Source organism: Microcebus murinus, chromosome 14 (assembly GCF_040939455.1).
Source record: "Microcebus murinus isolate Inina chromosome 14, M.murinus_Inina_mat1.0, whole genome shotgun sequence".
Taxonomy (NCBI): Eukaryota; Metazoa; Chordata; class Mammalia; order Primates; family Cheirogaleidae; genus Microcebus; species Microcebus murinus.
Genome location: NC_134117.1, coordinates 76,455,670 through 76,477,694, shown reverse-complemented (window position 1 = coordinate 76,477,694; position 22,025 = coordinate 76,455,670). Strand labels below are relative to the sequence as shown.

Sequence of the window (22,025 nt, the reverse complement as noted above, 5' to 3'; positions counted from 1 at the left end):
GTATATATATATATATATATCAGGCATGGGCTAAGTATTATTAAAACTGAAATATTCTTCAAGCTTTATCCTCAGGAGAAGCAAAACCTCAGAAGACATTGAAAGAGAAGAAGGAAAGGAGAAGTCCTTCAGATGGTAGGTGTTTTCCTGCAATTCTGGTATTTTAGGAACCTTTTGATTTGGGAATGTTGCTTACATAATTTATAAAGTGTTGCTTTAAATGCTGATAAATAGGGTCTGTTTCCATTTACTTTTTTAAAGCATCTAAAAGCATGCTTTGGGGTGTTGGGAGGAGAAGTGGGTGTGGAATGAAAGTACCTGTAAAGATTTGAATTATTTGATTTTATAGTGATCATTTCTAAAATTCTCTAGATGTATAGAAACTATGGCTTTGTAGCACTTGTTTTTAGTAAAGAATATGTCGGGCCCTTTTGTATTAAATAGTGATGTCAGTTTATTCTACTCATCACTGCGCCTGTCTGCTGCTCAGTGTGCTCTTCCTTCCCCCAGATTTCTTGGGGTGATGGGTCTTGAATGTGGCAATTGAATCATATCCTTGCTTCAAAATAAGTAAGTCTAGCTGAGGGGAGATTGCCTAGAGAACTTACTCTGTCTGCTCTGGGCTTTGACAGACTTGGGAGTGCAGAGAGCCTTTTGAGGGCTTCAGTGGACTTTTTTTTTTTTTTTGAGACAGAGTCTTTATTGTCCTGACTAGAGTGCTGTGGTGTCAGCCTAGCTCATAGCAACCTCAAACTCCTGAGCTCAAGCGATCCTCCTGCCTCAGCCTCCCAAGGAGCTGGGACTATAGGCATGGATCACCATGCCCGGCTAATTTTTTTTCTATATATTTTAGTCGTCCGGCTAATTTCTTCCCATTTTTAGTGGAGATGGGGTCTCACTCTTGCTCAGGCTGGTCTCAAACTTCTAAGCTCAAGCGATCCTCCCACCTCAGCCTCCCAGAGTGCTAGGATTACAGGTGTGAGCCACCACGCCTGGCCATCAGTGGACTTTTGAGTGAGGTTTTGTTTAAAATTCATCACCCTGCCCTAACATACTCTTTGTTAAATATGGTTAGATAAATTCCATGCCCGCTTGGAGCCATAGAGGCGAAGCTGGGAATTTGGGTTCCAAACTCATCTTTAATGCTCCCTGCATAACATTTCCATTTGCTAGATGAGGAAGATAACTTATTTGAACCCCCCAAGCTGACCGACGAAGACTTCTCACCGTTTGGCTCTAGAGGCGGCCTGTTCAGTGGAGGCAAGGGACTTTTTGATGATGAGGATGAGGAGGTAAGTCAGTGGTACCCAGCCATGCTCCTTGTAGCTATGTCATGGTCCACAAGGAAGAAATGCACTTTGTTCCTTTAGTGGGGAACAAAATGGCTTCTCTTTTGGAAGTTGCTTCTACTTTCATATTTTGGGACATTTTGAACTAAGGTCATAGAATGAGAAATACGCTATCCTGATGTCCTTTGTTAGGTGAGGAGAGGATGTGAGAGTGTGAGTAGTGAATAATTTACTTGGCGAGGTGATTGTTTCTTATATTATCTGTTGCCTTCTATTTTTGTATTTAATTCCTAGACAGGCCTAAATTATGTAAAGGCTTAATTTTGCCATAGTCTTCACTTTACAACTGATTTTCTGGCAAAACAGTAGATATGCAACTTTAAATTTTATAGGTTACTTTTCCTTAGAAATCCTCAAACACACCTACATTTTTCCCTACTTTGAATTCTTCATCATGTATCTTATTACCACCAGAGTGACCTCTTCACGGAAGCCCCCCAGGATTGTCAAGCTCGTGTCCCTTTTCATGAAGGTGAGCTGGGAGTGAGGCTACCTCTGCTTCTTGGTGTGAAGAGTTCCAAAATTCTTTCTTTCCCATTAGGACGTGGGATCCTCAAGTTGCTCCAAGCCTTGTTTCTTTGTTAAGCAGGAAGCTGTTGTTTTTACCTTGGTCAAGTTAAAAGCAGTTCATTTTCCCTAACTCATGTTTTAGAAAAAACAGCACCGTCTACCTGTAAATCCAAATCACAGTCTGGCCTCTTTTTTAGGAGAGAATTCATACAAAGTCAGACAGGGATAGTTTTCCTTTTTTTCTTTCCTTTTTTGGAAGCAGTCTTGCTTTTGTCACTCCAGATAGATAGAATACAGTGGTGTCATCATAGCTCACTGCAATCTCAGACTCCCAGGCTCAAATGATCTTTCTGTCTTAGCCTCCTGAGTATCTGGGACTACAAGGCGTGAGCTGCCAGGTGCAGCTAAATTATTTTTTGTAGTGTTGGGGTCTTGTTCTTGCTCAGGCTGGTCTCAAACTCCAGGCCTCAAGCACTCCTCCTGCCCTGGCCTCCTGAGTAGCTGGGTTTGTAGGCCAGAGCCATCACACCAGCTAAAGAAACATTTCTAACACTGCATATAAGTTGGAGGTCAGTAATTCCCCAAGCCAGTGTATATCATAATCATCTGTTTAGTTTTTAAAAAGCACACAACATTGTTTTTTAAGCCTACAAATTTTATTCTGTTAGGTTTGTTGTAGTTCTTAGCAGTTGGGAATTAGTTATTTTAAGTGACTCAGTCTCCCAGCTGCATGTGATCAGAATTGGGGCCCCTCCAAAGCCTCTCCTTGTCTTTGCTTTGCTGAGCCCTAAACCTGGCTTGCCCTCCAGTTTCTGCTCTCCCAGTTTTGGTGTTTGTGGCTTGTTCTTACTGTTTTTATTTTTTAACAGACGTCTCACTTTTTTCTTTCTCTCGGAAAGAAACATTTAACAGGGACTTAAGAACAGAAGCCATGTCTTGTCTTGGGCGGCCATGAGACGAGATGGGAGATGTGGATCCTCTGCCTGTCTCACGGTTTTTGCCACTCTTTTTCACTTGTTCATTCTTACCAAACAGGAATGGGTTCAGCTAAAACTACTTTGGGGAGCCCTGGCGGTGCTGCTCCTGCCTCCGAAGGCTGTGCTCAGCACCTCCTTTGGCCTCCCCCGCTGCCCTCATGCCATTGCTCGTCCACAGTAAGGGTGACCTTGCATGGTGGTCACAGCTTATACTGCGTTAGTCCTTCAAAAAAGTCCTGACATCAGTAGAAAAGCAAATACTAAGAATTTTAAAATGGCTTGTTTAGGAAAAATTATTTTTAAAAGGTTTCCTATTAGGTATGTGTTATGTTGCTCATATTTCAGAAAGGTAGGTCTAACAAGGAAAGTTATTTTCTTTGTAAAATACTTATCCATTTCTTCCTCATTGTAGAGTCTTCATCCTCCAAACCTGGAAAGAAAATCCCAGCAGGAGCTGTTTCTGTATTTCTAGGTAACATAACTTAGGGTTTGTTTTTTTAAAAACTATACAACTGCTATTTTGTCATTTTTTTAAATTGCCATCTTCGGAAGACTGGCTGGAGAGTAGGAGGTACCTGGGAGCTTCAGAGCACATTGGACAGCTTGTAGAAAGAACTCCTTACTGGCATATTCCCCTGGAAATCAGTGGGCTTGGACTCTTTTGTGTCTGAATGACCAGGCAATTCTTTTTTTTTTTTTTTTTTTTTTTTGAGACAGAGTCTCACTTTGTTGCCCAGGCTAGAGTGAGTGCCGTGGCGTCAGCCTAGCTCACAGCAACCTCAAACTCCTGGGCTCAAGCGATCCTTCTGTCTCAGCCTCCCAAGTAGCTGGGACTACAGGCATGAGCCACCATGCCCGGGTAATTTTTTCTATATATATTAGTTGGCCAATTAGTTTCTTTCTATTTATAGTAGAGACGGGGTCTCGCTCTTGCTCAGGCTGGTTTCGAACTCCTGACCTTGAGCAATCCGCCCGCCTCGGCCTCCCAGAGAGCTAGGATTACAGGCTTGAGCCACCGCGCCCGGCCTGACCAGGCAATTCTGTGTTGTGGGATGTTCCAAAGGAGTAATGGATGGAGGTCAATGGCCCTACTAATGTGTTTTGTGAACTGAAACTAAAAGTTCTTGGTGCATGATACTGTTTTTTTCTATAAAGATGGGAGGTCCACACTGGCTTATGGCTGTGGTTGTTCTGTCCCTCCACCCACAGGGGACACTGATGTGTTTGGTGCTGCCTTAGCTTCATCACGGAAGGAACCCCAAAAGCCTGAGCAGCCCCTTCCAGGGAAAAGCCCATACCCCCCACCTCCCACTGGCCTCTTTGATGATGATGATGACGACGACGATTTTTTTGCGGCATCTCTCAGCAAACCTTCCAAGACAGGTACCTGTTCCAACCTCTGTTTCTGGGAATTTAGGCAGAAAAAGAATGATTGACCTAAAAAGGACATAAGCTCTCCTAGTTCTGTATCTCCTGTGGTTCCAGAATCCGTCCTTGAGCAGTCCTGTTACTGAGTTGTCTTGTCTGTACTTAAATAGTTATGGTGCCTTGGAGGTCTCTATTTTATGAACCAATCTTTTCTTCTCTGAAAACTAATTATTAAGATTATCTTCCTTACAGAGAGCTGAAATCTTTTCCTCTGTAATTTTTGCTCAAAATTTCTAGTTCTGAACTGTAGAATTGCTGAGAAAGTTTTAATCATACTTTCTTTCAGCAGCCCTAAGTAAATTTTATGAGCAAGAATGTCATATCCTAGTTCCCATTTTCTCTTCTCTCTGCCAAAAAGCTCAGGTGTCCTTGACCTTTCCTTTTATGACAGGCTTTTGAGCCCCTACTTGGGCACTCTCCTTTCTCCTCCCCTCAGATTTAAGTCCTTATGTTCCTGAAGTCATTCCTCTAAATCATTTGTTCTTTAATGTGCAGATGAATCTCCCCGGGCTCTTGTCAAAGTGAAGATTCTGATTCAGTGGGTCTAGGGTGGGACCTGAGAGTCTGCATTTCTAACAAGGTCCCTGGTGGGCAGAAATTGCTGGTCTGTGGATCACACTCGGGATTGCAGGACTTAGATTCATTGGGCACTTTTCTGGAAAAGTAGATCACTAAGGTGCACACAATTTTCAGTAACTTGCAAAAGGAAAGGATGCCGTAAGGAATAGATGGAACCAGGCCAGGTGCCGTGGCTCACGCCTGTAATCCTAGCACTTTGGGAGGCCGAGGCAGGCGGATTGCTCAATGTCAGGAGTTCAGAACCAGCCTGAGCAAGAGTGAGACCCTGTCTCTACTATAAATAGAAAGAAATTAATTGGCCAACTAATATATATAGAAAAATTAGCCGGGCATGGTGGCGCATGCCTGTAGGCCCAGCTACTCAGGAGGCTGAGGCAGCAGGATTGCTTGAGCCCAGGAGTTTGAGGTTGCTGTGAGCTAGGCTGATGCCATGGCACTCACTCTAGCCTGGGCAACAAAGCGAGACTCTGTCTCAAAAAAAAAAAAAAGGAATAGATGGGACCAGAATGCATTTGGAACCAAGCTGTCTGGATTTACTTTCCTTTTCTAGTGTTAGGTGTCGAAAGTAAGAATGGAAGCAGAAATGTGAGGGAAGATAATAGCCTAGTTATTCTAGAAAGAGTTCAGACAGATGTAATAGGGCATACAGGTCTAGGCTGACTAAAATGCCGGTGAATGGGGGTAGTATTGCCTCTTGCAGCTCCAGAGGGCCTCACTTAGTGGATATCTTTAAGAACTGATTTGGCATCATAAATAAATTGATGCTGCTTTTTTGGACAACTGCTGATCTCTCAGGACATTCATGAGTCAGTGTCCTCATTTCAGTGACACATGCCTCATTTGGTACAGCAATGCCTGTGGCAAATGTTGGAAACCACCCAAATATTCCTCAGTAGGGTAAGCTGTGGTCCTTCCATTCAGTGGAATTTTATGAAGCCATTAAAAAGAATGGGTCTATGCATGTTGATTTGGGAAGATTTCCTAGGTACATTAAATATAAAACGTGAATGGTGAGGCACATTGTTCAAATTATCTTACAGTTTATAGCCTTATTTGTGAATGTCTAACGTTAGTTCATTAGTATGTCCTTTGGAAGAGTTAGAAACATGTATATTAGCTGGACCCTATGTCTGTCTTGTTTGGGTGGGCTGGTGGAGTTATGGGGGGATTTCAGTATTTGCTTTAATGTGCTTCTATATAGTTTGATTTTTTAAAAATAAACGAGCCTCACTCTTCAGATTCCTAGAATGGTTCATTTGGTGGTCCACCTAAATGGTCTTTCTTCTTATAGTTCTCTTTTTACCTTTGAAGCCAGTATAAGCTATTATAAGCATAGGATGCTGCTGCTTGGATAAGGGTGTCAACCAGATGGTTAACTTGTCTGTCCTATGTTTCAGTTTAGCTGCTGTTGCACTCTTTGAAAAATTCTAAGGGAAAAACATAGTTCCATTTACTATTTCTTTATAAGTGACCAAGAAATAACATGCATTTTCTATTTATTCTTTAGGAGGGAAGAATTTTTAATCTGTGAATTTCGTGGTAGGATTTTTGACCTTAGTGTAATTTTATGCCACGGTATCTTTTTAAAGGCAAAGTCCAACCCACCGCTAATATCTTTGATGATGAGGAAGGAGATCTGTTCAAAGAAAAAGCAGGGACATTACCAGAAGCCACTGTGAGTCAGACAGATGAGAATAAAGCAAGAGCAGAAAAAAAGGTGAGCAGGCGGGAAGACTGGACTGAGGACTGTTAATTGGGGCATGTTACTAATTCATCTGGAGCACAGAGGGCAGTAATGTTCTGTTTCACATTTATATTGAAGAATTTAAAACAGAAAGTGGAAAGAGTACAGTGAATAACCAGATAACTGCCACCCAGATTCAGGAATCTGGCACCAGGGACCTCCTTTTATAGAAGGAGGTTATATAACTTAAAAGATTATATAACCAAAGTCTCATTATTAACAGTTATGAGATGAACAATAATTTTGTAGTAGAATCTAATATCCAGCCCATATTCAAATTGCTTCTGTTTGTTCCAAAATGTCATTGTGAAATCACGCCCAACAAATATACCAATTTAAAATTATCTCGTATATAGTCCATATTCTGATTTCTTCTTTTGTCCCAAAAATATCCTTGATAGCAGCAGTCCCCAATTTTTTTGGCACTAGGGACTTCCTTTTATGGAGGATGGTTTTTCCGTGGAGCAGGAGGTGGGGAATAGTTTTGGGATGATTCAAGCATATTGCATTTATTTTGCACTTTATTTCTATTATTATTACATTGTAATATATAATTAAATAATTATACAACTCACCATAATGCAGAATCTAATGCTGCTGCTGATCTCACAGGAAGCAGAGCTTAGTCAGTGATGCCAGCAATGGGGAGTGGCTGTAAATACAGATGAAGCTTCACAGCCGCCCCTCACTTCCTGCTGTGTGGCCTGGTTCCTAACAGGCCATGGACCAGTACTGGTCAGTGGCCCAGGGGTTGGACACTGCAGCTTTATAGCTTTTTTGTTTTTTGCCTTTTTTTTTTTTTTTTTTTTTTTTTTTTGAGACAGAGTCTCACTTTGTTGCCCAGGCTAGAGTGAGTGCCGTGGCGTCAGCCTAGCTCACAGCAGCCTCAAACTCCTGGGCTCGAGTGATCCTTCTGCCTCAGCCTCCCGGGTAGCTGGGACTACAGGCATGCGCCACCATGCCCGGCTAATTTTTTTATATATATATCAGTTGGCCAATTAATTTCTTTGTATTTATAGTAGAGACGGGGTCTCACTCTTGCTCAGGCTGGTTTTGAACTCCTGACCTTGAGCAATCCGCCCGCCTCGGCCTCCCAAGAGCTAGGATTACAGGCGTGAGCCACAGCGCCCGGCCTTTTTTTTTTTTTTTTTAAAAGAAACCCAGGATCCAGGCAATGTGTCCGCATTGCATTTGGTTGTCCTTTCTCTTTGGTCTCCTTTTAAAATGTCAAGCAACACCTCCCGCATTCCCTTCCCCCAATGACCAGCAAATTGTCTTGTAGAATGTGTCATGTGGTGAATTTGCTTGATTATTTTCCTCTGATTAGATTCAGGCTAAGCACTGTTGGCAAGAATACAGGCAGGCAAAGTTGTGCACTTCCCATTGCATCACCTCCCAAGACACCTCAGGTCCATGGTCTGCCCCATGGTGGTGGGGTTTTGTCACTTGGTTAAAATGGTGCCTACCAAGGGAAAGGTACCCTGTTCTCTTCTGTCATTAATAAGTTGATCTCTTAAACGGGCATGGTGGTACGTGCCTGTAGTCTCAGCTACTCGGGGGACTGAGGCAGGAGGCTTTCTTGAGCCCCAGACTGAGCTGTGATGACACCACCACACTCCAGCCTGAGTGACAGAGCAAGACGCTGTCTCCAAAAAAAAAAAAAGTTAATCTCTAAAGTGATACTTTGACACTTTGTGAATATCTGCTTTCTACTAGCCTTTCAGTCAGTGGCCTTAACATCCATTGATAATCTTTTCCTGAACCAGTTATCTTGTTTGTGGGTACAAAATAATGTTTTTCTAATTCTGTATTTCTTTTACATATATTAGCTGGCATTTTTCTGAATAGAAGAGCTTTTTCTCTTCTTTCCCCCCACTTTTGGTATTGCTTGATTATACAATGCATGATAATCCATTACCATTGTTACTGTCTTTTAATGCTCAGACTGACCTATATTTGTCTTTGGCTGGTGGCTGTGTGCCCGGCATCTTTAACTCTTTGCACTAGCTTGCTTTTTTCTCGATTCATTTATTCTACTCGGGATTTAATTTTTTAAATACCCCAGATTTTACAAAGCGTGGCAGTAGAATAAAAAAATGGAGTTTCTTTCCATACAACTTATTTATTTGGATTTTTTAATATTTCAAATTATTGATACATTCAAAGAGTAATTTTAATCTCTATAATTTTTGCTAACCGTGTCAAGTCATACTCGACATCCAAGTGCAAAGGGCTAAGCCCTTCTGGCTGCCGGCCCTCGCGCTATCCATGGAGCTGATCCCTCCTCTCTGTAAAGCACATCTCATCGTGTCGTGTCGTGTCCTTGCTGTGAAACCTGACTTCCCTGCCAAACACCTGAAGCCCAGCATGCAGAATTGGTAGGCTCCCGGGGCAGTCTGCCATGCCACGCTGTCTCTAACTGTACTTGCTACTTCTGTGCGCCATGTCATGTGGGCAGGGCACCTTGCTGTCTGATACACCAGATGTACCGTCTGCTTTCTTGCTCTTCTCTTCTCACATGATTCCCTTGGCGTGGAGCATCCTTGCTCATATCATATCCCCGTGTCCCAGCCTTAACTGCCCTGAGGTGTGTACTTTTTTTTTCCTTCTTATTGCTTTTTTTTATTTTGTTTTTTTGTGAGACATGTACTTTCTCAAGGAACTGTTTTCTTCCCCTCTTTCATAAGTTATACCAATTTTTACATTTTTCTCATACTTATCCCTTTGCATTAGTTCTTTGTGTGAACTTTATATGTGCCCAAATTCTGAGGCATCTTTATTTCCTTGTCCCAGGGGTGTGGCCTGGCCCCTATCATGGCCAGGACTCAGTACAAAGAAAATATAAGTGAATGATTGAGTAAACCCTCATTTCCAGGTATCATATTTAAATGTTAACCCTTAATTTTTCTTTTTTCTCCCTCATCAAAGGTTACCGTAGATTCCAGCAAAAATCTCAAGGTTCCTTCTGAAACAAAGACTCAAAAAGGTTTATTTTCGGATGAAGAGGATTCTGAGGTATGAAATTCTTTTTCTTAGTTGTGGTTATTAGTCTATGGATATGACATTAGAAACTATTTCTGAATCAGGTTTTTCTCAGTGGAGGTATAAGATTTTTTGTTAAGTACTTTAGTTCTTTGAAAATAATGTCTTGAGAACATACGATTTTTAGAAAGCAGTGTGTATACAATACTTTTCACCTTTGAGTTTGAATCCATTGCATCTCCCAGGAGGAAAATACTCTCTCCCAGATTCTCAAGTATTAGGCTGCTTGTTAGTGGACAGTGCAGTAAGTCTCTGGTACCATAATGGAAATCACCACGCTGCTTCCTTTTTCGACAGCCTCGCTAACTAGATGGTGGGCTCAGTGCCATAGCAGGTATACTCTGGCACAGCCTTTTGTCTCATCATGACCATGAACAGGCTGTGGGTGGCCCTGGTCCACAGACTGCCTCGGTCCCTCCAGGCATGTCCGTACCAGCTCTCAAAAGTTTTATGACTTTTTCTGACTCCCTCAGGTTTAGGTCCTTTTAGAGCTAATTTTAAGTTAGCCTTTTATTTTAGAAGATTGGAGATCTGTATGAGAATATGATGGGAAGTAATAAGTCCCCTTCACAGAAAAATATGTGGACATGGCAGAAATTTACATGTAATTTCAAGAAACCATGGGCTCTTGGGTTAGGCTCTCATGCTTGCACTCTGTGCTCTAGCCAGGGTGAACATGTAGCTCTTCGGAAGTGGAGAGATTGCCCTGGATGTAAATAATAATTTAGAGGCTGGTATTTGATTGAAGGCTAGTACCCAAAAGATGGCAGTTAATGGGGCTGCACTGTCTTGTCCTCTTGCTCCCCAAGCATCACCCACACCTCGGGGTCTGTGCGCTGGTTCGTGCCACCCTGCGGAACGCTGTTCCCAGAATCTAGGTGGCTGGCTGGCTTCCTCTTTCAGTTCTCTGTGAGGCTGCCCTGACGACTTCTACACAGCAGCAAGTCTGGCAGCACACACCACACTGCACTCTTTGTCCCCTGCTCCGTTTCACTGTTCACCACAGCACACGTCGCCAGGGACAGTGTGTGTTTGCTTGTTCATTGTCTTTGCCCCTACTAGAGTAAGCTCCATGAAGGTAGTGTGTTTTATTTCCTGTTTGCATCCCCAGCATCCTATCCCTGATACCAGTGCTTGGCACATGGTAAGACATCCAGTAAATTTTGACTATGTAAAGAGCCGAAGGTGAGGAATTTAAGTGATTTATGAGGTGTTCTGGTTGTTTATTGCTATGGAATAAATCACTCCAAAACTTAGTGGTTTAAAACACCAACAGTTTTATTGTCTCTCGCAGTTCTAGAAGTTGATTTGGACTCAGCTAGGCAATTGTCACTGAGGGTCTCTTGTGTCGGAAGGTGGCTGGGCTGAGAACTAGCTCACTCCTGCAGCTGGGACCTCTGGGGCACCTCCCAGCCCTGTGTGGCCTCCCAGCATGCAGCCTCAGGGAAGCTGGGCCTCTTATGTGGAGGCTTAGGGGTGTAAGGGAGACTCCTGAGAGAGCTGGGTAGAGGTGGTATGGCCTCTTGTCTCAGCCTTGGAAGTCAGAGGTGTTCGTTCTGCTGTGTTTTGTTGGTGGGTGGTCACAGAGGCCCACTCAGGTTCAAGGGGAATGGCCAAGACTCCAGTGCGTGATGGTAGGAGTGTAAATGAATTTGCAGCCTTATTTCAAACCCCACCCCAAAGGATTTGCGCCACATGCATCATCATACATTGAATGTTTTGTTGGATATTGTCGGAATTCTTGGGCAAGGCGAAGTAAAACAAGGCAGTCTGGAAGATAACACTTTGGCCAGAAGGAATGACTTTTCACTCCTGCCTGTGTATCTCAAGCATGGAGCTGAAGCTTGCCTGTGAAGTCATTTTGGGGGATGTGTTCAAGGCAATGAAAGTGTCTTTTTTTCCAATACCAAGAAAGGTATTAGTTAAGGATCCAATATTGTGATATTGAAATTTGTTTTTATTCTTTGCTTTGGTTCAGTTTTATTTTCTTAAAGCAACAGAGCCCTTTCTTTTGCCAGTGTGTAAAGTGCAGGGGAGCATGGGAAGCCTGAGCTCTCCTGTGGCTGCTTCTACCTGAGCAAACTCACGGGACTCGGTGGAGCACAGGCGGAATCCGCTGTGCTGAGAAGAGATCTCATGTAGTGAACTAATTATTAGGTCTATATTTGAGGAGCAGATGTTGATTCCATGATTTTTTAAAAGATTGTCCAAAGAGGTCTTAGAAAATATGTTCTTGTCCTATTTGTGTGGCTCTTATGAATTGAAGTTTCTCTTTCCAAGAGAATAGTTGTCCTGTTTAATGTTTCTAATTCATGCAGCTCAATTTGTAGATCTTTCTTTGCAATATAGTCTAATATTTTATAGCAGTTTGAAAATTTTTTCAGAATCTAGCAGATCTTTTCCTGGTTTGCAACATCTAGTTATAGTTCAAGAAGAATAGCAAACATTTTAAAATAAAATTTTAATTTGTATTTATTTAAAAGATAATAGCATAATATTAGGAGAGAGGGGTGTTACCAAATAAAATAGTCATAAATTCAGTAATTTGGGAATCTAGCCTCTGTTTCCATTATTGTCTCTGCTTAGTTTCTTTCATTCTTTAGACAGAAAAAGAACGTCTTTTTTTTTTTTTTTAGCATGATATGACATTGATTGGGAAACTTCATCCATCCTACCTTATGTTGAGGTGGGAGTATAGCAGCCCCCATTTCATGAGGCCACCTGGATCCTGTGGCTCTCTTCCTCCTTACATGCAGGCATCTGTGCTGCACAAACCAGGACAGACTCTGAGGCCCATCTCTTTCAGGACTCTATCTGAGCACCTTTCCTGTAACAAAGGAAACCTAGACCATGGCAGCCTTCATGTCCTAGTCTTTAGTGTTTTATATTGACCTGATACTGTACTTATTTATTTATTTGTCGTTTTGTTTTGTGTTATTTTTTTTTTGAAATAGGGCATCATCATAGCTCACTGCAACCTGAAACTCCTGGGCTCAAGTGATCCTCTTGTCTCAGCCACCTAAGTAGCTGAGACTACAAATGGCATGCTACCATGTCTGGCTAATTTTTCTATTCTTTGTATATATGGGGTCTTGCTATGTTGTCCAGGCTGGTCTTCAAATTCTGGCCTCCAGCAATCCTCCTGCCTCAGCCTCCCAAAGTGGTGTGATTACAGGCATGAGCCACTGTGCCTGACCTATACTGACCTGATATTTTCAAAACTGATATATCCTGTTAACCAATAACTTTAATCTTGTTCCAGCAGGATTTGTTTTCTTCTCAAAATGCAAGTAAGTTAAAAGGAGCATCTCTGCCGCCTAGCAAGCTCCCCACATCGGTCTCCCTGTTTGATGATGAAGATGAAGAGGTAAACACTGTTATTGCAGCATGAGATAATTAACTTTTAGATTTGTACAAAACTGTTGTTGATGTAACTTTTGACTACCCAAAAACTTAACTACAGCCTACTGTTTGCCAGAAACCTTTCCAATAACATGAACAGCTGATTAACACACAGACTGGTATCTATGTCTGTTTTATGCATTCTTTTTTTTTTTTTTTTTTTTTTTTTTTTTTGTGACAGCATCTCACTTTGTTGCCCAGACTAGAGTGAGTGCCATGGCGTCAGCCTAGCTCACAGCAACCTCAAACTCCTGGGCTCAAGCAATCCTGCTGCCTCAGCCTCCCGAGTAGCTGGGACTACAGGCATGCGCCACCATGCCCAGCTAATTTTTTCTATATATATTAGTTGGCCAATTAATTTCTTTCTATTTATAGTAGAGACAGGGTCTCACTCTTGCTCAGGCTGGTTTTGAACTCCTGACCTCGAGCAATCCGCCCATCTCCGCCTCCCAGAGTGCTAGGAGAGTCAGTCTTTATTACGCCAGCAATTTTATTTAGTAAACTATTTCTTCACTTTGTATCATGTCTTTAAAATTAGAGTCACAAGTCATTCCTTCTTCCATCCCAGGTGTGTGCCTTCCTTAGCTGTAAATGAGTGGAGAGACCCCCCTCGTTCTCTCCTTTCATCTGTTGCTCTGGTTTCTAATTCATGGAGAGGGAGGGGCCAGTTGCCGGCAGCTGCTGGGGCTGCTGTGCCTGTCACAGGCTGTGGGCCCCTATGACAAGCAGGGAGGTGCTGTCTGCCCGCGGGAGGGCTGGGCAGGGCCCAATTCCTCCTTGTACTTCTGTGACCTTGTCCACATGTGTCCTACCTCTCACTGACTCCCAGGTGCTGTGCCTTCGAATTCTCTTAATCTCGTTCCTGTCTGTGGATGGTGAATGCAGTGAGAAGAAGCTGTAGGATGGGCTTTGCTAGCATTTCCCCCTGCAAAGGTGTGATAGTCTGTACCTGACTGGAGACTTACTCCCTAACAGTTTGACGTGGGAGAATGTCTTACATTTTCTGTTTTTATATGTGAAGTTTTCATACCTTTCTGTCATTTGTTTTTCTAGGATAATCTTTTTGGGACTACAACTGCTAAGACACAGACATCACCTCTACAAACTCAGAGTCATAAGAAAGCAAAACCCTCTGAGCTCTCCAAAAAGAAAACATCTGCCTTGTTCAGCAGTGATGAGGAGGTGGGTTAAGTTTTCTCCTAAAGAAGAGGAGGAGATTATTTGAGGTAGCCATCTTAACATTTTCTTTTTCTACCTATTTTACATCTAGTGAAGTTCAGTCACCAAAGATGATGTTCACAAGATTGCTTTTTCTTTTTTTTATCTGTTTATCTATGTAAGATTGTTCTTTCTTAAAGATATTTAGTGTTATGTATTAATTTAAAGATAAAACTTTTCAAAATGGTTGGGAATAAGTACGGCTCCTAAACTGTAGTATATGCTAATTGAAGTGAGTTAGGCCACGTGGGGGAGAAAAGATTTCTCACCCATTGCTAGGTTCATGGCTGTGGGCCATGAGCAGGTGACAGATTGACAAGAGAAAAGCATACAAGTTTATTTAAGATAAGTTTTATGTGACACAGAAGCCTCTAGAAATGAAGACTCAGAGAAATCAGAAGACCTGTGTTGTATTTGTATCTAATAAGGAAGTGGATAGTTATGGAGAAGCATGATTAGACAAAAGGGATATGACCTAATGGTAATAAACTGGGGCAGTTTAGCAAAGTCTGTTTGTTCAGCTTATTCTCTGCACCCCTGTGTCTTTAGAAATAAGGGCACTCCTTTCCTCTGGGTATATGGAGCATACCTCTGGAATGAAGGTCTTGTAACCTGCTCCAGAGAGGAAGATCAGAGAATTCTTGTATGGTCTGCTTCAGAGGAGAAGGGCAAGGGGAAGATGAGAGAGCTCTCTACTTCTGTTTCCACAAATGCCCAGGTGTCATATTTTGGTTAGCATGTCTTATACCCCATTAGCAATATAGTACCTTGTTAAATGACTGTTTCAATAATTTAGAGCTATAGCTAGACATGATAGGAGTATCCTGTGCAAGTGAAACTCCTTTTTTGTAGGAGTCTTAACAATATTTCCGTTTGTGATTTGGATACATATTAACAAAATGAGTAGTGAATATGATTAGGCTGCTAACTAAATCAGATTTTGCAGTAGCGAATTAGATTTAGCAGTGCAGAAAAAGTCTTTAAATATAATATTAGAAATCCTGAGTATTAAAAATCTTTTGTAATAATTGCTCTTTAACACTATGGTCAAGTTATGAGAATATGAAGCAGACAGGTAAATACTAGATACATTCATGTTTTTATTGAAAGCAGCCTAAAATGATACAACATATAATTTGCTTTTTCTACTCAAGTGTATGAATTTATGATGGATAATCCTTTTTTTTTTGAGACAGAGTCTCACTTTATTTCCCAGGCTAGAGTGAGTGCCGTGGCATCAGTCTAGCTCACAGCAACCTCAAACTCCTGGCTCAAGCAATCCTCCTGCCTCAGCCTCCCAAGTAGCTGGGACTACAGGCATTCGCCACCATGCCTGGCTAATTTTTTTTTTTTGTATATATATATTTATATTAGTTGGCCAATTAATTTCTTTCTATTTATAGTAGAGACGGGGTCTCGCTCTTGCTCAGGCAGGTTTCGAACTCCTGACCTCGAGCAATCCGCCCGCCTCGGCCTCCCAGAGAGCTAGGATTACAGGCGTGAGCCACCGTGCCCGGCTTTTTTTTTTTTTTTTTTTTTTTTTTTTTTTTAGCATTGCTAGTGGTTATTTGCCCGTTAGTAACAGCCAGACATCAGTGGAATTGTTTCTACCAGAGTATTGTGGTGTAGGGAAAATAAAAATGTTAGCTAAAGCTATGAGCAAAAGGATATGCAGAGTAAAGATAACCGGGTTCTAGAACAGAGACTCAATCTTTGTTGCTCATTGGGATCACTTACCTATACCCGATTCCTCCGCTGGAGATCAGAATTAATTGGTTATGGTACAGACTCATCATTAGAATTTTTTAAAGCTCCCTAGTGAATTCCAGTGTGTAGTCACTGCTGAATATCACTACTCTCAAGGAGCACTTCTCCAACCTTAACATTTGAAGAAATCACCTGTGGATCCTGTGAAATACAGGTTTGGATGCAGAAAGTAAGGGTGTAGGGCCTGAGGTTCTACATAACCTGCTGCCTGGTGGACCCCACTTTGATTTGCAAAACTCTAGACTCCAGAGGTTGAAGGGCTGCGTAAGCAAATGCCTGGGAGTTTCTTGATTTGAAGGGGTGAGCATAGCCAGGTGGAATTTCCTCAAATGCTTTTTTTTTTAATTTCAGGAAAATATGAAAGTACAAACCTTTTGGTTAGATTTTGTATCTTTGCCTCTGCTTTCTAAAGTCCAGGTTCAGACTTTTGTGGTAAAAGGCTCATTAGCAGTTTTTCATTGTGTCTTGTTTATGTGTATGTTGTTTGAGCTTTTATACCCTTTTTTTGCAATCTGCTTTGGGATTTTTTTAAATTAAAATATTCTTCCAGAGTTGAGAGTTCTTGATTGTTTTACATTCTTCTTCCTTCTTACACCTTTACAATTAATGTTGATTCTCAAAAATAGACAAGTTTCCTTGTCCTAACACAGGACAGAATCACAGAGGGAAGAAACATCATGGCAGGTGGAAGGGAAGGTTTGAGAAGCTTTGTGAGGTCAGAGAACCCAGCTGTCCAGATTTGAGTTCAACAAAGGGTCTTGGCCATGAGCTTTCTTCAAGAGAGATACGTTGGCCGGGCGCAGTGGCTCACGCTTGTAATCCCAGCACTCTGGGAGGCCGAGGTGCGTGGATTGCTCGAGGTCAGGAGTTCGAAACCACTCTGAGCAAGAGTGAGACCTTGTCTCTACTATAAATAGAAAGAAATTAATTGGCCAACTAATATATAGAAAAAAAAATTAGCCGGGCATGGTGGCACATGCCTGTAGTCCCAGCCACTCGGGAGGCTGAGGCAGGAGGATTGCTTGAGCCCAGGAGTTTGAGGTTGCTGTGAGCTAGGCTGACGCCACGGCACTCACTCTAGCCTGGGCAACAAAGTGAGACTCTGTCTCAAAAAAAAAAAAAAAAAAAGAGAGAAAGATACGTTTAATACTTCATTTAACAAATGTCAATTTTATTTTACTCCTCATGTCCCATAATCTAAATTGCCACTGGCTTTTTAATATGTGTTTTATGTTTTAAGGACCAATGGAATATTACTGATTCACAGACCAGCTCAGCATCTGACAGCAGATCTAAAAGAGAACCCAAGGACCCTGGGACCATCCAGGGCCAGGAGGCTGTGAAAAAGACCAGTCTCTTTGAGGAGGATGATGAAGATGATCTTTTTGCTATTGCCAAGGACAGGTGAGATAGTCATTGTAAGAAATCATTTGTCCATTGTCTGTGGTAACAGGAAAGGTATTTGATACCAAAGATAGTTCCTCCGGTGGTTGCTAATCATCAGTCACCTAGTTGTCATACAAATGAGTATGTCTTTGTTTTTCTCTTGCAAAGTCTTCTCCCCTGGTCCTGGGAAATGTTTGTCTTCATGGATCCATACCTGATTTCTTCTCATTATTATTATTATTATTATTATTTTTGAGACAGTCTCACTCTGTTGCCTGGGCTAGAGTGCTGTGGCGTCAGCCTAGCTCACAGCAACCTCAAACTCCTTGGTTCAAGCAATCCTCCTGTCTCAGCCTCCCAAGTAGTTGGGACTACAGGCATATGCCACCATGCCCAGCAATTTTTTTTTTCTATATATTTTTAGTTGTCCAGGTAATTTCTTTCTATTTTTAGTAGAGATGGGATCTTACTCTTGCCCAGGCTGGTCTCGAACTTCTGAGCTCAAACCATCCACCCAACTCAGCCTCCCAGAGTGCTAGGATTATAGGCGTGAGCCACCATACCCGACCCTTATTATTTTTTTAACCTTAAAATACTTTTTCTGGCCGGGCACGGTGGCTCACGCCTGTAATCCTAGCTCTTGGGAGGCCGAGGCGGGTGGATTGCTCAAGGTCAGGAGTTCAAAACCAGCCTGAGTAAGAGCGAGACCCCGTCTCTACTATAAATAGAAAGAAATTAATTGGCCAACTGATATATATATAAAAAATTAGCCGGGCATGGTGGCTCATGCCTGTAGTCCCAGCTACTCGGGAGGCTGAGGCAGAAGGATTGCTCGAGCCCAGGAGTTTGAGGTTGCTGTGAGCTAGGCTGACGCTTACCTGGGCAACAGAGTGAGACCCTGTCAAAAAGGAAAAGAAAAAGAAAACATCCTATTGGAAGGGTGGTTCTCTGCAGAGCTGTGCAGTATCCCACCAGGTATTGATAACCTAAGCGTTATCAACCTAGGGGTCTAGGATTCTCCACATCAGTGCTTGAACTAAAGCGGGCAAGATATTCAGAGTGAGCATGACCTGTGGTTGGTATAACATGCTACCAGATTAGCTTGTGGATTCAGAATAACTTGCCTGTAAATACTCTTTTCTCCTTTTGAGAGCCTTATACCATTACTTGGAAATTCAACCATATGGTTGTAGCATAAAGAGGCAATTATTTAGACACATAAATGTTATGCACTGGTGTGGTTAAATTAAGCTTTATTTCATAGACTGAAAGTATCTGAAATTTCTATCTTCAAATATTGTGATCTTTTCAATCATCACCGTTTCTACTTTAGGCCCCCACAGTTGACACTTGGAATCCCAATACCTGATATTAAATTCTGGCCTTCCCAGTTCCCGTCTGAATAGCCTTGGGCAAGCTACCTAACTTCTCTGTGCCTCTGTTTCCTCATCTGTTAAGCAAAAATAATAATAGTACTTCTCTCATAGGATTGGTGAGATGGTTAGATGAAATCTAAATGTGAAATGTTTAGCATAGTAGTTTGTACACTATGTGTACTCACATATCACCATTTATCATCGTTAGTATAGGGGAAATACTTCATTCTTTTATTTTTGTTGTTGTCTTCTGAGGCAGTTGTCTTCCTGTCTTACCTGGCCAGCTTCTTTTGAGACTCAGTGTAAGTCTTCCCTTTAAAAGCCTTCCTCACCCCAGATGGATGAGAAAGAGTAGAAATAGGGGGAGAATCTAGCACAGATGGGGCTCCTCCTTCCTATGCCGGCCCTGTGGCCTTACTGCAGTTGAGCATTTTCTACACTATTGTGAAATTATCTGTTTACATGTGTGCTCCCCAATCCCCCGCAACACACGCGCGCGCACACACACACACACGGCCATCAGTTTTGCAATTGGAAGTGTGTCTCATTTCTGAGTCCTGGTCACAGCCGTGCACAATGCCTGGCCTTCAGTAATGTTTTCCCTGCTCCACACTCATTCTACCTCCTGTTCCTGAAGTTGTCTATAAAATTTTGTGTATGGGAAATAACTTACAGTTTTCATCAGATCTCAAAAGAAGCTTTATACAAACAACAATAAGTCTAGGTGAGGATATGGAGAAATTGGAACCCTCATACACTGCTGGGGCAAAAGTAAAATGGTGCAGCCACTTTGGAAAATAGTTTGGCATTTCCTCAAAATGTTAAATGTAGAGTTACCATATAACCCAATAATTTCACTCTTGGGTGTATACTTAAGAGAAATTTAAAATAAGCTCATACAAAAACTTGTATATGAACATTTATTGCAGCATTATTAATAATAGCCAAAAGTTTAAGTAACTTGAAACAAGCCAGTCACAGAAGACTGCATATTGTATGGTTCCATTTATGTGAAATGTCCACAATAGATAAACCCATAGAGAAGAAAACGGATTGGTGGTTGCCAGGGGTTAGGGGATTGGGAGAAGAGGGAGTGACTGCTCATAAGCATGGAATTTCTTTTTGGAGTGACAACAATGTTGTGAACTTAGATTGTGATAGTTGCACAACTCTGTGAGTATACCAAAAACTGCCAAATCCTTTAAAAGGATTAATATTGTGGTATATAAACTATATTTCAATAAAGCTAGTAAGAAAAAAGGAATAGAAGCCAGGCCACAAGGTCACCTCCTGAAGCTTGCCCTGGTCCTGTGATCTCTTTTGGCAACTGCTTTCCTGACCTCTGGAAATAGGCACGTCCACTCTGTGGTTCTCCCTGTGCTGTAGGAAGTGGTGAGGGAGGATGCCGTGCTGGTGGATGCCAGCACTGTCATGTGCCAGTGCACCTGCACTGCGCGGGCAGCAATGGGAAAGGGGCAAGGTGAGGAGGGCCCTGGACTGTTCGACATGAGAGTAAGAGACAGAGGCTGATGATTTGCTAGAGACAGATTTCACCTACTTAAAAGGTCTTTTCTGTTTGCTTTCAACTATGTAAGGTCAACTGATAATTGGGGTGTTTTGGTGGTAAATGAGTTTCTGTAGGTGTGGCCTGGAAGGAATATTGTTTTTATTTTTGTTTTCTAAAGTATCACATTTGTCTTTAATTTGACCTTGTGTTTGTTTGTGTAGCCAAAAGAAGACCCAGAGAGTGTCACTCCTCTTTGAAGACGATGCTGACAGTGGAGGCTCTCTGTTTGGCTCTCCACCCACGTCTGTTCCTCCTGCAGCAACGGTATCTTACTCTCACAGACCTAGGAGATGTCCTTGAGGTTGTGCTGCATGAATAGTGGCGCTTGCACTAACCAGCTCTTCAGAGCTGACTGTGGAGAACTGAGTCTTAGGGGAGAACTTCCTTGACTAGTTTTAGAAAGAGATCTGGTTAGTGGTATTCTACAGATGAAGCACAGGGCAGAGCGTAGAGAAAAGGATTCCTACATGTCATACAGCCCTTTCATTGTCAGGTGTAGGGACAAGAAACTGAGCCTCAGAGGGGACTCAGCTGGAGGGGCATGGAATTCTGCTGGCATCAGACTAGGCTAGTTAAGGCCCAGATTATTCCCATCAGGAGTCTATTTCAAGTACTCATAGAAACTTGGTTTTTTCTATTAGTAGCTAATCAGTAAAAAGGAAATTCTCACATGTGTTATGACATGTATGAAACTTAAGGTCGCACAGTACTGGTACAGTTACACTGTGGAATACTATATAGTGGGAAGAATGAAAAATACGCTATAGGACCAAAAAAGATGCATAAAAATTTTTTTTGTCTTTAAATCTCATTTAAATAATAAAAAAATACATGTGAATGCCTAGAAACAGGCCAGAAGGGATTGTTACCATTGATCACATCTAGGGAAGGGTATGGAATGGAGACTTTATACTCTGTATACATTTTTTAAACCTTTTTAAAGAAAGCATTCTTGCATTATTGTGGAATTAAAAATAAGCTTTAAACACAAAGTATCTAGGAGGTGTGGAAGAAGAGCCTTACTCGGGATTGCACAGCTTGTGCTGGAAGTTGTCAGCCCTGGGGAAGCATGCAGCCAGCCCCTGCTGCTGCTTCTGAGGGCCTTGTGGTCCCCTCCTCAGATCATCTGTACTCATATCTTGCTAATGAGGACATCCAGTGGCTCCATGGTTAAAAGAGTCAGGAGACTGGTTTTTCTTTTTCTTTTTCTTTTCTTTTTTTTTTTTTTTTTGAGACAGAGTCTCACTTTGTTGCCCAGGCTAGAGTGAGTGCCGTGGCGTCAGCCTAGCTCACAGCAACCTCAAACTCCTGGGCTCAAGCGATCCTCCTGCCTCAGCCTCCTGAGTAGCTGGGACTACAGGCATGTGCCACCATGCCCAGCTAATTTTTTCTATATATATATTAGTTGGCCAATTAATTTCTTTCTATTTATAGTAGAGATGGGGTCTCACTCTTGCTCAGGCTGGTTTCAAACTCCTGACCTCAAGCAATCCTCCCGCCTTGGCCTACCAGAGTGGTTTTTCTTTATAACTTACAAATAATCTACACTGGAGGGTAAATGAGCAAGAATTTAGTGAATTTTAAAGGTTCTGGAAATGGAAGACTTCTTTCAATCTATGGTTATTTGATTATTAAATAAATCAGAAGGTTAAGAGATAAGTAGATAAAAATACTTTTTGT

General features: G+C 42.0%; 1 protein-coding gene across 9 annotated transcripts in view; it reads left to right on the top strand.

The window, feature by feature from the left end:
• LOC142875588 (WASH complex subunit 2A-like) overlaps positions 1–22,025 on the top strand; it is a 61,555-nt gene that overhangs the window by 21,521 nt on the left and 18,009 nt on the right. For 4 of the 9 annotated variants that reach the window (XM_076010291.1, XM_076010296.1, XM_076010294.1 and 1 more), the window contains exons 11-21: positions 64–135; positions 1,174–1,292; positions 1,764–1,821; positions 3,249–3,308; positions 4,046–4,219; positions 6,433–6,560; positions 9,516–9,602; positions 12,892–12,996; positions 14,085–14,213; positions 17,257–17,420; positions 20,507–20,609. In XM_076010291.1, coding sequence (XP_075866406.1) covers positions 64–135; positions 1,174–1,292; positions 1,764–1,821; positions 3,249–3,308; positions 4,046–4,219; positions 6,433–6,560; positions 9,516–9,602; positions 12,892–12,996; positions 14,085–14,213; positions 17,257–17,420; positions 20,507–20,609 — 1,199 coding nt within the window. The remainder of the gene's footprint in view (positions 1–63; positions 136–1,173; positions 1,293–1,763; positions 1,822–3,248; positions 3,309–4,045; positions 4,220–6,432; positions 6,561–9,515; positions 9,603–12,891; positions 12,997–14,084; positions 14,214–17,256; positions 17,421–20,506; positions 20,610–22,025) is intronic. The other 5 variants (XM_076010292.1, XM_076010297.1, XM_076010290.1 and 2 more) reach the window with 3 other exon arrangements.